The following is a 15931-nucleotide window of genomic DNA, read 5'->3' on the forward strand; positions in this document are numbered from 1 at the left end:
GGGGGCATGGTTTAAAGAAGAGTACATGATCTAGAGGAGAGACTAGGGTGTAGTAGAGAGTACGTGCGATAGTGTAGAGGGCGTGTTGTAGAGGCGAGCAGCGGGTCCAATGGAGAGTAGATCGCAGAGTGGCGAGGCGATGGTCTAGTGCAGGGGGCATGGTTTAAAGAAGAGTACATGGTCTAGAGGAGAGACTAGGGTGTAGTAGAGAGTAGGTGCTATAGTGTAGAGGGAGCGTTGTAGAGGCGAGCACCGGGTCCAATGGAGAGTAGATCGCAGAGTGGCGAGGCGATGGTCTAGTGCAGGGGGCATGGTTTAAAGAAGAGTACATGGTCTAGAGGAGAGACTAGGGTGTAGTAGAGAGTAGGTGCTATAGTGTAGAGGGAGCGTTGTAGAGGCGAGCACCGGGTCCAATGGAGAGTAGATCGCAGAGTGGAGAGGCGATGGTCTAGTGCAGGAGGCATGGTTTCAGAAGCGTACATGGTCTAGTGGAGAGACTAGGGTTTAGTAGAGAGTACGTGCTATAGTGTAGAGGGCGTGGTGTAGAGGCGAGCACCCGGTCCAATGGAGAGTAGATCGCAGAGTGGAGAGGCGATGGTCTAGTGCAGGGGGCATGGTTTAAAGAAGTGTACATGGTCTAGTGGAGAGACTAGGGTTTAGTAGAGAGTACGTGCTATAGTGTAGAGGGAGCGTTGTAGAGGCGGGCACCCGGTCCAATGGAGAGTAGATCGTGCAATGGAGAGGCGATGGTCTAGTGCAGGGGGCATGGTTTAAAGAAGAGTACATGGTCTGGTGGAGAGACTAGGGTTTAGTAGAGAGTACGTGCTATAGTATAGAGGGCGTGGTGTAGAGGCGAGCACCCGGTCCAATGGAGAGTAGATCGCAGAGTGAAGAGGCGATGGTCTAGTGCAGGGGGCATGGTTTAAAGAAGCGTACATGGTCTAGTGGAGAGACTAGGGTTTAGTAGAGAGTACGTGCTATAGTGTAGAGGGCGTGGTGTAGAGGCGAGCACCCGGTCCAATGGAGAGTAGATCGCAGAGTGGAGAGGCGATGGTCTAGTGCAGGGGGCATGGTTTAAAGAAGCGTACATGGTCTAGTGGAGAGACTAGGGTTTAGTAGAGAGTACGTGCTATATTGTAGAGGGAGTGTTGTAGAGGCGAGCACCCGGTCCAATGGAGAGTAGATCGCAGAGTGGCGAGGCGATGGTCTAGTGCAGGGGGCATGGTTTAAAGAAGCGTACATGGTCTGGTGGAGAGACTAGGGTGTAGTAGAGAGTACATGCGATAGTGTAGAGGGCGCGGTGTAGAGGTGAGCACTGGGTCCAATGGAGAGTAGATCGCAGAGTGGAGAGACGATGGTCTAGTGCAGGGGGCATGTTGTAAAGAAGAGTACATGATCTAGAGGAGAGACTAGGGGTGTAGTAGAGGGTACGTGCTATAGTGTAGAGGGAGCGTTGTAGAGGCGAGCACCGGGTCCAATGGAGAGTAGATCGCAGAGTGGAGAGGCGAGGGTCTAGTGCAGGGGGCATGGTTTAAAGAAGAGTACATGGTCTGGAGGAGAGACTAGGGTGTAGTAGAGAGTACGTGCTATAGTGTAGAGGGCGTGGTGTAGAGGCGAGCACCGGGTCCAATGGAGAGTAGATCGCAGAGTGGAGAGGCGATGGTCTACTGATGGAGTTGTGTTCTAGAACCTTGGACTTGGCCTCATGAACGAAGAATGCTCCACTGAGTGAGACGCATAATCACTTTTCTACTCCATGTATTAAGAGGCCGAAGGAGGCATAGAAACTTTGAGCATTTGTATGTGATGTTGCTTGCAAGGTACCATATGTGTAAAAGCGGGTCATGCTACACTACACTTCAAGGCTCAAATTGGTCAAGGAGTTGTGGAAATTAACGAGCTTGGATAATTCAGCTGAAAAAACATACATTTTAGACCCCTTTTTCCCGGAGGATCTACTACTTGTTTTATATCTCTAGTTGCTTGTTTCAGGCAAATTAGCTTTCTGAAAATGTGCAAAAATTGCTACATCTAAGCAATAAATAGCTCCGGAGATCCAGATCACCAAAATAATGAATCCCTTAAATCTTCAATACCCAAAGGTATTTTCAGGGATGTGGGATGATTCCCTATCCCGTCAGGGACAATTAGGGCTGAGGTATCCTGCGATTTACAAGCAGAGTCGGAGGTTGTCGTGATAGTTGTGTAGCGATGCCCTGGGCGCCTGCTACTGCTCATGTGTCTTACACTGTGAGTGTGTAACGTGCCTGTGGTACATGGTCCCCCAATTGTGAAACCCAACCATCACAAAGTCTTCATGGCTCCTTCTCTGAATGAGTGCCAGCACCTGTGCTCAGCATCATTATGGGATGATGTCTTCATCCTAGGGCATTCAAAGGGGAAACTACCTCTTCCAACCATACATGCGCTCGCCAACAGATTATCATGGACCCCAGGGAGGTCTGGACCAGCACCTCTGTACCCAAGGCAAATTACATTTTGTTGGCATGCCAGTTCTTTTTAGCCCCCTAGGCCACCTTGAAGGGTGGTGACTCCATTTGTTAGGCAAACACGTTACCACTTACAGATTTTCTCTGTCCTCTCAACGTACCTGTATTGTTGGGCGCGACTTCAGTATCCCCAGCACAGTTCTAGAACAATCTCCACCATTCCACAATATCTCAGATTACGTCATCTTAGATTAGGCTATTAAAACCTCCCTCTACTAGCCATAGAAGGTCTTCTTCCTGACTCTGCCCTGCCAACTGCAACACCAACAAACAACTCTCTACTCCATGAGTACCCATTACCCTCAGTTGGCACCTGGAAGGTATCTTTTCTACAGTGGGGCAGAGTTGTTAAAGTTTTCCTCCACAGAGTCATTTAAAAACAATTTAGAAAAGGATTGCAGGGGTAATGTCTAGCTTAAGTAGATTTTATGTAAAATAACCCCCATCAGAAGCATAATTCTTGGGGAAGACTTCTCTTGCAAAAAAACATTTACAGGACATTTGTAAACTATGCAAGTAAAATTAAAAAATATTCACCCATCACCTCATACACCCACCCACTGAAAGCAGCAAACTCATAGTCCAGGTAAAAGAAGGACATTGAAGGGAAGAAAGTGAGGCCTCTTGATGAACATGCCTGTCTTTTGCCGACAGATCCTAGCTGCGTACCGGATATTCATGGAGAAAATTTTGGGTCTTCTTGGAGCAGACAATGTGCAGCAGAAGGCGGAGGAGATCGTGCAGGTGGAGCAGCGGTTGGCCAACGTAAGTGTATCCCGAAAGGAAGCAAGGCGGCGGTCTTCCAAGGGTTGGTGGCGGTGACGTCAAAGTCCGTTTCAGATCTAAGATCTTGGGATAGAAGAGGGTTCTGTGTTGATGTCTGGTTTATTGTTTTAAGTTCTGCAAACAATAAAAACAATACAAATTCCAAAACAGTCAGTTTTGGAAAGCTGTGGATGGAGATCACATGAACTGAAAACTGAGTAAAATTAATGTTCCTGGAGTATTTAATTTGATAGCGCTAAGAGTTATCAAATGCAATAAGGAAATTGAGATGACTCTATCTAGGATGCAGATGAGATGGGGCTTTGAAGTATCCATCATGGAAGTAAATATTGAATTACCTTTAATAAAAGATTCCTCCCCTCCACGCCAACCACAGCCAATGAGAACCCAAAACATGCAACTGACAGATCAAAAGGGTGTATATTCCAGAAAACACACGCTAATAATATTTCCTAAAATAAAGTAAAGGGCCCTTGCATGTGACTGAGGGAGATGGGACTAAACACATCACATTCAGATACACCAGGAACAAAAAGAAAGGTTTTAGAACGAAATCAGTTTCCCCCCACAGTTAGAGCACTCACATTTAGGTATCTTTGGGGAAATTTCGTCTTCAGGATTTGAAAAAATGTGCTAGTCAAAATGCTTTTGCTACATAAGTTCACAATACAATTAGTCCTGGCTAAATATAAATTATGCCGGTAGCTTTCAGGATATTCCCAAATTTTGTGTTGCATCACAAAATTTCTTGAAATTTTGTATTCCGCGATTTCACATAGAATTTCTACCCGAGCGCAAAATTGTGTAGAACGTTTTGTGAGATTCCAGTGGGAGACTGGTTCACACAGAAAGAGTCTTACCTAGAGACATCTTCTTCTTGAACCAGACTACTGGCAGTATCTAGGGACTCTTTTTACGCATGGTGCTCGCTTCGGTCAAATACATGACGTGAGATTCCAGCAAAGCACATTTCACTACAAGATAGTAATTTCCCCAAATTTTCATGTAGTCTTGTGAAAAAAAAATTACACGATTTCACGCACCCCGAAAATGTAACATATCACTCAAGTAGTGGAACACTTTAGAGGTTTTCTCTAGTGTTTTAGACCTCATTATTTAAAATTTAGAGAAGAGATGTATTGTCGTATTAAGCGGGTCTTGAAACATAACCAAGGCCTAAGTGGTGCGATATACTTTCAACAAATGGTGATAAACTTTGTTAGGAGTAAGTTACTTCTCCCACGGAAAGAATAGTTGTAGGGCTTACAATAATGCTGTGCGAATATGATTATCTAAGAACAAAATGTCAGATAAACCTAATGATCAATCAGTCATGCACACCTGAACCACCTTATATTGATTTGCCAATGCTAACAGTCTACAGACGTCTCCATCTTTCTGAATGACGTCATTGGTCCATGTACCACCCAGCCCACTGCATGTGGAAGGGATACTGTTGAGGCGGTTTCTGGGAAATATGGCCCACTGTAGCACCTAACTGGATTTTAGAAGTGACTGATGCAGTTTATTTGTACAGGTGCATGGAACACACAAACCATTGGTTGACCTGCTGTGGGTGATTGATGGCCCCATGCAAGATTTGGTGTCCTGTATTCAGGAGTCACTGTTAAGGGTCAGGTGGTCTTCAGCGCACACTCAAGGGCATTCAGGTCAACCGTGACCATGGATGATGTCTCAGGAGACAGCTGTTTTCTTATTGCGGTTGACATTGTGCTGCTGGTCTGTGCGTTGAATTGTGGGCGTGTTTGTGTGATTTTGTACATTCGTGCAACCCACCTGCTTCAAACACCTATTACAGTAATTGTGCTTGGAGTGTAAATGTCATATAAGGTTGTTTTTGCACTCCCTGTACAATTTACTAATAAGGAAGGGCAACACAAGTGTGCGGAGAATACCTCCCACAAATGTACCACTAGGGATTCCCCTTGGGGCATGTCCCTATTTGTATCGGAGTCTTCGCCAAGGAAAGGAAGTCACACCCTATGTGCCCATACTCCAGGGGCTGCAAGTCCAGCTTGAACGTAGATGAGTTTCTACCTACCACCGAGCTCGATCCAGCTCACCCTGAGTGTATACGAGTGTCCACAGAGTGTACTCTACTAATGATCTCGCGAGAGTTTACACTGGCTCTCCATGTATGCGCTCTCTGGTGTCAATAACGCTGATCTTCTCGGCTGTTTCGGACCTTCCCTTTATCCCAGAAAGTGGGTTCTTACCTTGGGAAGAAGTGACCTTACCAACTTTATAGAACACAATTATTTTTGGTTACAAAACAGTTCACAAAGAAAATTTGCTCAGTTCTTGGTATTGAATGCAGAACAGCATGTGTTTTCCATGGAAACATACATGAAAGATTCAAGCAGGACCACACATTAAAGTAAAAAAAAAACAATGAAACTAAATTTCCAGAACAACTTAGGAACATAAGAGCATTAACAAGGAAAATGAATTAAGAATGTGAAACAAAGATATGATTTTTTGAAGACTCAAGTCAAAAAGCACCAAGAAATTGCAAAACATCAATCAAAGTCCAGGCTCACCATGGACCATGAGGTAGGTGTGATTTCAGGGCGATGGGTGGGAGATGGGTAGACTTCATAACTCAACAGTCGAAAGTTTACATATTTGATTCTCCATTTCTTCCAGCAAGGCAGGACTGGATGCCGCAGCGACAACAGTCCCTTGAGGACAGATTGGCTGCTGTCGCATTCCCACTCAAGCTGTCAGTGTCGGCACAAAAACTGCCCCGAATGTGCACTGACTGCCGTACTCCAGCCGTCCTGCCTTTCGAAGGTAGCCTATTGTTTCCCCGTAGAGCCCATTTTCATAGGTAATCAATATGCTAATTACAGCCCCTGGAGAGAATAAAAGCCTGCAGAACTGGTTTACCACTGATAGGCTTCCAAGAAGGACAATGTGTGATTTGTAAAATGTACCCTTCATTGTAGGTCCGAGTATCTTCCTGCACCATACAACCAGCTTTTTGATAATCATTAAAATGAGCTCAGAGCCAAGTTTCTAGCAATTTCCAGGCCAAAGCTGAAAAGAATAGACTTTTGTTCCCAACATATTTTCTCCCTAAAATTGCTAGTTTGGCTACACACTGAAAACTAAATTGTCTAGATGTTCAGTCAAGGGACACACTATTTTTGAATATCTCCCATGTCCCTCCTTTATATGCCCGATCCTGCGGAATACAACCCATGCTTAGGGCTGTCTTAGTCAATGGAAAAAAGTAGGCTTTTCTACAAGGCAGGGCACTTTTCTCTGACGCGAGTTACTACAGGGTTTTAAATTGTGAACCTAGAGTCACCCTTGTTCAGTCAAAATGTGGAGGATGTAATCATGCGTTTGAGCCTGTATGTGTCTCTTCTACATCACTGAATTAGTTCCCGTGTCAATCTGTCATGGCTTTATTCACCAGCTAAATTGGCCAACTGGGTATACTTAAGTTATGGGTTCGGGTATATACCTTGTGAGACTATACAACAAAAGAGAGTACTATTGGAAAAAAAAATAGTCGAACCTCGTATCACAAACAATTTAGTGGTCATCTGGTACAAATAAACTCTGTATATAGTATCTGTAGGAGTACTGGTGCCACTAAGGTAATACCACACCCTACTACCTTAGGTGTGAGTAGACATCAGACTGAAGCCCTTGTGTCAAATATTTTCAAAAAGTATACCGCGGCACTCCACGTTCAAATGTCACGTCATTGAAATATAAATCTGTCCATTCCAGTTTTTACAGAAAAGAAAAGTTATAAACACTGCACAATGTCGAAGGCCGTTCGCGGAGACTAATGGAACGCAGGGACTTATCATGGTCCTTAACGGCGAAATAAAAACGTTGAATGTTAATCCACGCAGTTCTAAGACAAACAAGGCTCCAGCTCTGTTGACTGGTAGCTCCACCATACGAGACCCATACTTTTATACTTCCCACTTTTGAGACGATTGTTTATCTTAATGTCCAAGACTGTTATCTAGAGGCTCTCTGGACGACCTCTTTCTCGCCACATCTTACTCATCGTGTTGTACCCCGTACAACCATGAAACTGTACTGTTAAGCCTTGAAAAAGTCACTTCGGTGACGAAACGTGTGTCGGCTGTTGGTTGTCATCGAACAATGATTTTTGAACGAACTCTGAATTTTCATCATAACAAACTTGTTTCATGATAATCTCTTTTGGACAGATTTATATTTCAGTGATATGACATTTGAATGTGGAGTGCCGGGGTTCACTTTTTGGAACCCTTGTGAGACTGGGTGGCCGTTCTGATATCTTCAAAAGTCAGTCCATATAAAGGAGAAAAATCCTTGGACAACAAGCAGAAAGGTCACGTTGCCACCTCCCCCTTTTTACAAATTTTTTGCTATATTGTAATTTTGTGTTATGTTTGCTGGTTAAACCTGTATATCTTCTGCTCATAATATATGTGGTTTGCCTTATTAATTTACTTTAGTGATAAAGTGATTTGACACCCCAAAGGGGTCTAGAATATGGTGCATAAAAAATCTAAAATCAATGTTTTTAAAACATACAGAAGCATGTCTGCGCAATGAGTGCCAGGCATATAGTAAACTGCCCAGTGGCAATTTTAAAAGGACATACATGACCCGGGAGGCCTTGCTACCCCGCTACCCCCTACGTTTGACATATACAGGAAGTAGGCATTCAATACTCTGCTTCTATGGTGTGGGTATGGGTTCACACAAATACACTCGGTTAGCATGTTCATGGAATTTGAAAATGTGTCTCTCCGCCATTAGGAAGGGGCTGTCGTCCCAGCCCTGTATGACCAGAGCTACCAGTAGCATACCTGAAACACCCCACAGTTGAAATTTGATGGGGACAAAGACTCGCATTTCTCAGAATAAAACAAATATACCAAAAAGTAACTTTCCCTTTCCCAGGTGGAGTTTATTTGTAAATGTGGCTTTGGCCTTTTCTTTTTTGGTGCGGTTTTATTTTATGTTTCCTCTTTCTTTTAAGCAATAATTGTCTGATGGTTTGTGTTCTAATTCTCTTCTGTACTACTTGTGTTTTTATGGCCTTTGGTCAAAGTAAGCTGTTGTTTGACTGTGGTGACCTCCTCCTAGGACATGGTGTTCGCTTCTTCAGGATAAGCGGGTCCTACAGCCTGGGCTATTGACGCTGCAGAATGAAATGATTTTTCGGATATCACATAAGGCTGAAGAGCCCATTTCCTGGCTGAACCTCTAGTGCTCAATAGTTTGAGGATTAGAAGTGTAAGCCTCGATCTGGCCCTGCAGGAGATGGCCAGGCAAGCTGCAAAGCCAGGGGGGGCTTCCTTGATGGATGAAAGCTAGCCACTGGAGCCTGGCAATCCCTAATGATATCTGATCGCCCAGGGGACAAGAGAGGGGACAGTAATTGAATTGAAACTCTCCCAAGGGTGAATAATAGTGATTCCAATTACAAGCCCCCGCGGGCAGCCGCGGAAGAGTAAATGCATCAGAAGGCGAGGGATAATGTCTGATGGAGAATAGAGCGAGGACAGAGAACGATGCTGAGAATGGAGCGGGGACCAGCCGGAGTCTCATGATAGACATATCGATAAAGATACAAAGTCTGGAAAAGTTCACCTGACCATATGGATGTGCACGATAACGATGGAGATGGTGCATGCCAGTCTGGATGTACAGGCCAAAACTGGGCCTGGCAGTGCAAGTTAGGAGGCACCTACCAGCAGTCGCATTAGCGAGGGTGCCAGGGGCCCCAGCGCAAGGTCTGGTTGGGCTGTAAAAGACAACCATTTGGGGGGTGTAGTCAGAGCCATCTGCCCTACTGCCATGGCACCTACTGCACCATCTATTCATCAATGTATGATGCCAACTAATAAACTCCTCATTAAAAAAGTATCCTGGTCCAGAAAGAGTGCTTTTTGGGATGTGGTGTAAATCTGTGCAGTAGTTATGGAGGTATTAAATAAAAAAAGATGTATGTATATCTAGATGCGGATCCACACGCCTACAGCAAAGCCGTGATTGGCTGGCCGCAACCTGAGAGAAAAGTTGATATATTATAATATGCACCCAAACGCCCCGTCTCTCCTCCTTTTCCAGAACGGGACCCAAAAGAGACAAGTGGGACTGCTCCAGTAATGTGGCATTGTTTATTTCATTCCACTATACCTGTAATACAGGATAAAGACTGACCGATGCGTTTCGGCCGTAGCCTTCCACAGGGTCATAGAGTTTGTGTGTACAGACTGTCCTTCTAAAGGAACCACGACCATTTTCACACATGTAATTCGAAAACAAATGGACAACTGGGCCGCTAGCTTTGCTTACTGTTGTCAGTCTTCCATGCTCGCCATATTTTCCTCAAATATTCCAAATTCATAGATAATTTTTACTATTTGTGAAGTACTATATATGAGTCAGAAAACATTTGGATTACTTTATCATCCTATTGTATTGCGAAACAATGGAGTCCAAAATAAATAAATATAAGGTATATGGAATATGGTATATGGAAGTGGACATTATGATATAAATTAGGAGGCTGGAGTATGGCAATGGACGACAAGCCACAGGTCACTTTATTCGTGACCAGTGATGGATACAGCATAGTTAGTATATTGGTAGTTGGAACATGTCACACAATTAGGGTTCTTCCATATCCTGGAAGACTTTTATTCCAAGCAAAAATTATTCCTTTGTAGAAATGTTACCTCTAAATTTCTGCAGAAGGACAGCAAATTCCAGTTGTAGAGAAAATACAAATTCTAGAGAACTTCCTGGGTGACCCCCACGCAGGAGGTACATCTCAATGGCACCAGTGATTTCCCTGCTAGATTAGGTCTAACACACCTTTCAAAATAAACTTTAGGTACCAGAAGTCTGTTCTGTGGCATGATCATTGGGATCTCTGTGTTATTTATTGCACCGGACCTTGGGAATAGTACATGAGCAGATTTTTCACTTGAGCTTTATCCTGCAGGGCACCATGTATAATCTTCTATGCTCCTCCCCTAACAACGAGAAGTCTGACAGACTGACTGACTCATGACATTTGGGTGCAGGGTCCATGACTGCCTCTTTGCATGTTTGTAATTTGAGTGTTTGAGTGTCCGGCATTGGGAGGGGTGATCGCTTTTCCAGACAGGATCTGACCAGTGAATCCTCATTTTCCTCAAACAAGAGCTAACTGCACACTCTATCATCTCCACGGGCATGACACTGAGTCTATCGTAGGTGGAAAGGCATGGCAGTGCATTGTGGGTAAAACAGGTTTAACCCTTCAATGGAGTTTGGAAGTTAAATGGAGTGGCACTCCAGGTTCAGCGACTGACAGGAAACTCTTGGTGGTCAGACAGACGCCTGATGTCACCACAGGATAAGCGGGGAGCCCAACCCCAGCAAAGGGCAGAAAGAGACTTCATGTCCAACAATCTTTAATTAAAACTTGGAACTAGGGGCGTCTTTAGCACTTCCGCTCTCAGTGAACGTGTTCCTGCATTGTTCTGCTGTGGTGGGAATATCGCATGTTCTAGAACCAATTACCCCTAATGCAGAAGCACAAGGGTGGAGAACCCCCAGCGTACAGTCCACCCAACTGGTCATAGACCGCTGCGTTGTTTTAGCTCTCCTTTCTCTGAATTCATCCAGGTTAGACTGCACCCAGAGGTTCTTCTAGTGACTCAAATAAGGTGTTTGGTCTGAGTTGACATTATTAAGATGTTTGGAGTGAATTTGTCGAATTGTTAAAGCAAGTCACTTGGAAATTTACTCATACCTGTACTTCAAGATATGTCTACATGGGATTTACAGAGCACAAACTCAACTACAAATCAATGGGGCTTTGTACTCGGGGGGGGGGGGGGGTTGCTTAAGTAGACCTCCATGTCAAAAGAGGGGCGAAGGGTACTCTATAGAAGGAGATTCTAGAGGGGTTTGGAGTCGAAAGCAGTGATTAATGGGGAGACCTCAAGATGCAGCTAGTTAATCTGCGAAGAGAAGCTACCTACCACGGGTTGGTTTGTGCCGTGAGTCCTGCCGTAACCCCCAACCTCTAAAGGTGTCAAAACATACAGAGGCAGTTTGATGGAATGGCCTTATTCTTTGACCTTTGACCCTGCTATAGACCTTCTGTTGATCTAGTTGGCCGAGTTTCCTCCCTTTACTCCTTGATTGTAATGTATGTTGATGGGTTTCACCCGCTCCTACTTTTTTGCTGCACGAAGGCATCTTCTATTGCACGTGGCGCGTCTGAATCTCACTGGTGATTGGTTGACACTGCTTTGTTTCTTATTGATGACACAGATCACCATATCGGAGTACGATGACCTACGACGCGACATCAGTTCCATGTATAACAAAGTGACCCTGTCCCAGCTGCAGCAGATCGCCCCTAACGTGAGTACCCGACCAAGTATTTCCTATAGCCACGCCCACTCACAGAGGCAAGGTGTGCCCCCTGTGTTATTAATACCCTGCCCACATGCTTTCAGTCACAGCCTTGACACTCAGGTGTACACAAAGTGCATTGCATATGTCGACTGGGCGTCATGTGACCTGTAGAACAAAGTTTTGTTTTTTCAGTAAAAAGTTGTCTTCAGCCTCATTGGACAAACTTTGATGGCTGCCAGTCAATACCTTACCATGTATTACCTGTTTGAAATAGCTCTATTGTTCAAATTGAACGTTCCTCTGAGGCTACTGCATTATGTAAGCACTTTTGTGAGCGGCTCTTAAAAGCGACAAGAGAAAGTTTGTGATGTAGAGACATTTCTGTGGCTGCATATCTTAGATTATTATGTTTTTTCAGCAGCGGCTCCACTGAGTGCAAAAAAAAAAAAAATGATAGCACAACGTTAATAACATTATATTATTATCATTGTATTTTTAGTACGAGCCAGGTTAGGGCAGAGTGAGGCTGGGCTATGTGACAAGCAGGAGCAGGAGTGATTGGTGCACTTAAGTGTGCATGAAGGTTTGGCCGGCCATCTTGGGCCGGCCAAACAGACATGCGCACTTTTCATTTCTCCACTCTGCTGTATTGCACAGTCAAATGGAGAACATGTACAGGCTCCCACTCCCGGTCTGAGGGCCGAACCAGGCCGCTCAGATCAATCATGAGGCTGCTGTCATGCTGGTGACAGCAGCGTCATGATTGGCTTAGGGGATTCTGGGAGCCTGTGTGCTGCCAGGTGCCAGGAACAGAGGGAGGACGGAGGGCAGGCATCGGCCGTCCTCAGGTAGGTGAGCTTTGATTTTATTTATTTTTTATATTTTTTTTAAGCCGCCCCACCACTACTTTTCCCCAGCGGACGCTGCTGTGTTTTGTATGATTTTTATTTAATTTCCCACTAAATGGGGGATGAAATAGAACTAATAGGATGTTCTTTTATAATGTAAAAATATAAGAATGACACCAATAGCAGATAAATGCACAACATTGTGGCTATTGTGGTGCAGAGGGCCTTGGGGGTTCCAACCTCTTCCATATTGGCAGGACATTCTGACCAAGGAAAAACCACTCAGAGGACATATTACTGTTAAGTCACCAGATAAGGCGATCAGCTTACCATTCTCATTTAGGTGACACAATCCTACTCAGATTCCCAAAGTCCGCCCTGCAGTTAGTCATTGAATCTACCACAAGCTTCAGCCACAGTGTGAATGGCATCCATGGGAATGAAATAAGACAAATAAGCCGGTATGATTGGCTGCCATGTCGATTTCTGGAAATCTGTAGTCCCGCCTTCCGAACTATGCTGGTGGCGGTATCGTTGAGCTCCAAACCTTCTGAATGATATACTGGAATGAGCTTTATGCCCCCAAATCCTTCAGTGGCCCCAACCCTTCACTGGCCCCAACCCTTCACTGGCCCCAGCCCTTCACGGTTCCCCAACCCTTCATGGGGCCTTTAACCCTTCATGGGGCCCTTGCCCTTCACAGGGCCCCATTCAGCCCAAGGCCAATGAATAGCTTGAGATATAGGTGACTCCGGGACCCCTCTTCACATCCTGCAGTGGGGGCCCCATTTATTGCCCAACTCTATTGTGCAGAAGTTAACAGGTGGTGTCAACTTAGGCTACAAGGGTATTAGGCAGTTATACCTATGAGATTTAGACATACAACTGTGGGAAATGAGGCATTATCAAACCTGAAGGTCACATTATCTTAAAACAGCATCACACAGATGAGCTGGGTGCAGCTAAGGCCTTATTGACAAGCAGTGCCGGTGATGAGGAGACCGACTCAAGCATGGCCTCTCCAGGCCTCGCCTGCCCATGTATCAGTTCAACCCACTTTTCCATAAGATGCTGTCTGCCCTCGCATCAGACATTCTGGGCCCGAGCTTCTTTATTAAGGCTCTGTAGCTCCTTAAGTGAGTGTCCGGTTAACCTTAATAAGATGTCTCAGCTTTTTCTTCCGGTACCCCAGGCACCAATGACTGGTGCCCATAGCCCCTGTCTCAGGTGCCTATAGTGTCTCTTTCATATACCCATAGCCCTCCATCAGTTGCTCCTAGCCCCTCTTTAATACATACCCATAGCCCTCCATCGGGTGCCCGTAGCCCCTCTTTCATATACCCATAGCCCTCCATCAGGTGCCCCTAACCCCTCCTTCATATACTCAAAGCCATCCATCAGTTGCCCGTAGCCCCGCTTTTCATTTACCCATAGCCCTCCATCAAGTGCCTGTAGCCCCTCTTTTTGTATACCCATAGCCCTCCTTCAGATGCCCATAGCCCCTCTTTCATATACCCATAGCCCTCCTTCAGATGCCCATAGCCCATCTTTCATATACCCATAGCCCTCCATCAAGAACCCGTAGCCCCTCTTTCATATACCCATAGCCCTCCTTCAGATGCCCATACCTTGTCATTCATATACCCATGCACTCCATCAGGTGCCCGTAGCCCCTCTTTCATATACCCATAGCCCTCCATCAGGTTCCTTTAACCCCTCTTTCATATACCCATAGCCCTCCATCAGGTTCCTTTAACCCCTCTTTCATATACCCATAGCCCTCATTCAGATGCCTATAGCCCCTATTCCATATACCCATAGCCCTCCATAAGGTACCCATAGCCCCTCTTTTATATACCCATAGCCCTCCAACAGATGCCCGTAGCCCCCCTTTCATATACCCATAGCCCTCCATCAGATGCCCGTAGCCCCTCTTTCATATACCAATAGCCATCCATCAGGTGCCTGTAGCTCCTCTTTCATATACCAATAGCCCTCCATCAGGTGCCCGTAGCTCCTCTTTCATATACCAATAGCCCTCCATCAGGTGCCCGTGCCCTTCTTTCATATACCCATAGCCCTCCATCAGGTTCCCTTAGCCCCTCTTTCATATACCCATAGCCCTCCATCAGGTTCCCTTAGCCCCTCTTTCATATACCCATAACCCTCCATCAGGTTCCCTTAGCCCCTCTTTCATATACCCATAGCCCTCCATCAGGTTCCCTTAGCCCCTCTTTCATATACCCATTGCCCTCCATCAGGTGCCCGTGCCCTTCTTTCATATACCCATAGCCCTCCATTAGGTTCTCTTAGCCCCTCTTTCATATATACCCATAGCCCTCCATCAGGTGCCCGTAGCTCCTCTTTCATATACCCATAGCCCTCCATCAGGTGCCCGTAGCTCCTCTTTCATATACCCACAGCCCTCCATCAGGTGCCCGTTCCCTTCTTTCATATACCAATAGCCCTCCATCAGGTGCCCGTGCCCCTCTTTCATATACCCATAGCCCTCCATCAGACCTATATACAGATATTATAATTGTGTGTTGTGTTGCCTCTGTATACTTTAGTCCAAACAAAAACACTAGTCAAACTATTTAAACACAATTTTGACATCCAAGGCCTCTGATTGGTTGCCCAAACCGCAGCGAGAGCCCTGAGCTCTCCAGCATTGTCTCAAGTGTCCATGGCAGTTTTGGGGGCACAAATAAATTGATTCCCCAAGAAGCCAGGGGTAGTGTAAGAGACATAGCATGCCTTTACCTCACTATGGTAATAAAAATAGCCTGGGTTCACCCCTTGGCACGTGCTCGACCCTTAAAGAGCCTCCTATTTGGCTCTGATTGGTGCCAGAAAGGACAAGGCATAGAAACGACAAAAAGCGCACGCCAGGCGTATACAACGCTGTTTAATTTATGTCCGTGAGCTAGATTCATGACCCCCTGGGGTAGCAAGGGCAGTGCCAGGGGTAGCAAAGGATACACCAGGAGTCCTAGAGGTCAAGCATGGGGTAGAGGATGCTACCCCTTATTGGCCTCTATAATCTCGCAGGGGAGAAGGGTGCAGAAAAAGGTTTGGTCCAGGGCCATATTATGGAAAGGGTGCCCTGTCCCTGTTTGTACCACGGTGCACATTTAACAAGGTGCGCCCGGCACTCACGGGTACTGTGCTCTTTATTAAGGCTACTGTGCTCCCCAGGCGGCAGTCACACACTCATTCTCCCCTGGGGACAGTGCATTAGTGGAAGGCAGGGGGGCTCTTTGAAGCAGCCCCTCCCTCTTTCACAGCGCATGCAGCATGCACCCTGCACTTCAAAGGGGGCACAAAGGTCACCTGCAGGAGGGTGGGAGGAGTGACTGCACCAGCCTGCAGGGGGATGTCTTG

General features: G+C 45.7%; 1 protein-coding gene across 2 annotated transcripts in view; it reads left to right on the forward strand.

Moving 5' to 3' along the window:
* ECEL1 (endothelin converting enzyme like 1) overlaps positions 1–15931 on the forward strand; it is a 565411-nt gene that overhangs the window by 412818 nt on the left and 136662 nt on the right. For both annotated transcript variants that reach the window (XM_085635691.1, XM_085635690.1), the window contains exons 5-6: positions 3165–3275; positions 11613–11705. In XM_085635691.1, the coding sequence (XP_085491817.1) occupies positions 3165–3275; positions 11613–11705 (204 nt within the window). The remainder of the gene's footprint in view (positions 1–3164; positions 3276–11612; positions 11706–15931) is intronic.

This window comes from Triturus cristatus, chromosome 11 (genome assembly GCF_964204655.1).
Source record: "Triturus cristatus chromosome 11, aTriCri1.1, whole genome shotgun sequence".
Classification (NCBI taxonomy): domain Eukaryota; kingdom Metazoa; phylum Chordata; class Amphibia; order Caudata; family Salamandridae; genus Triturus; species Triturus cristatus.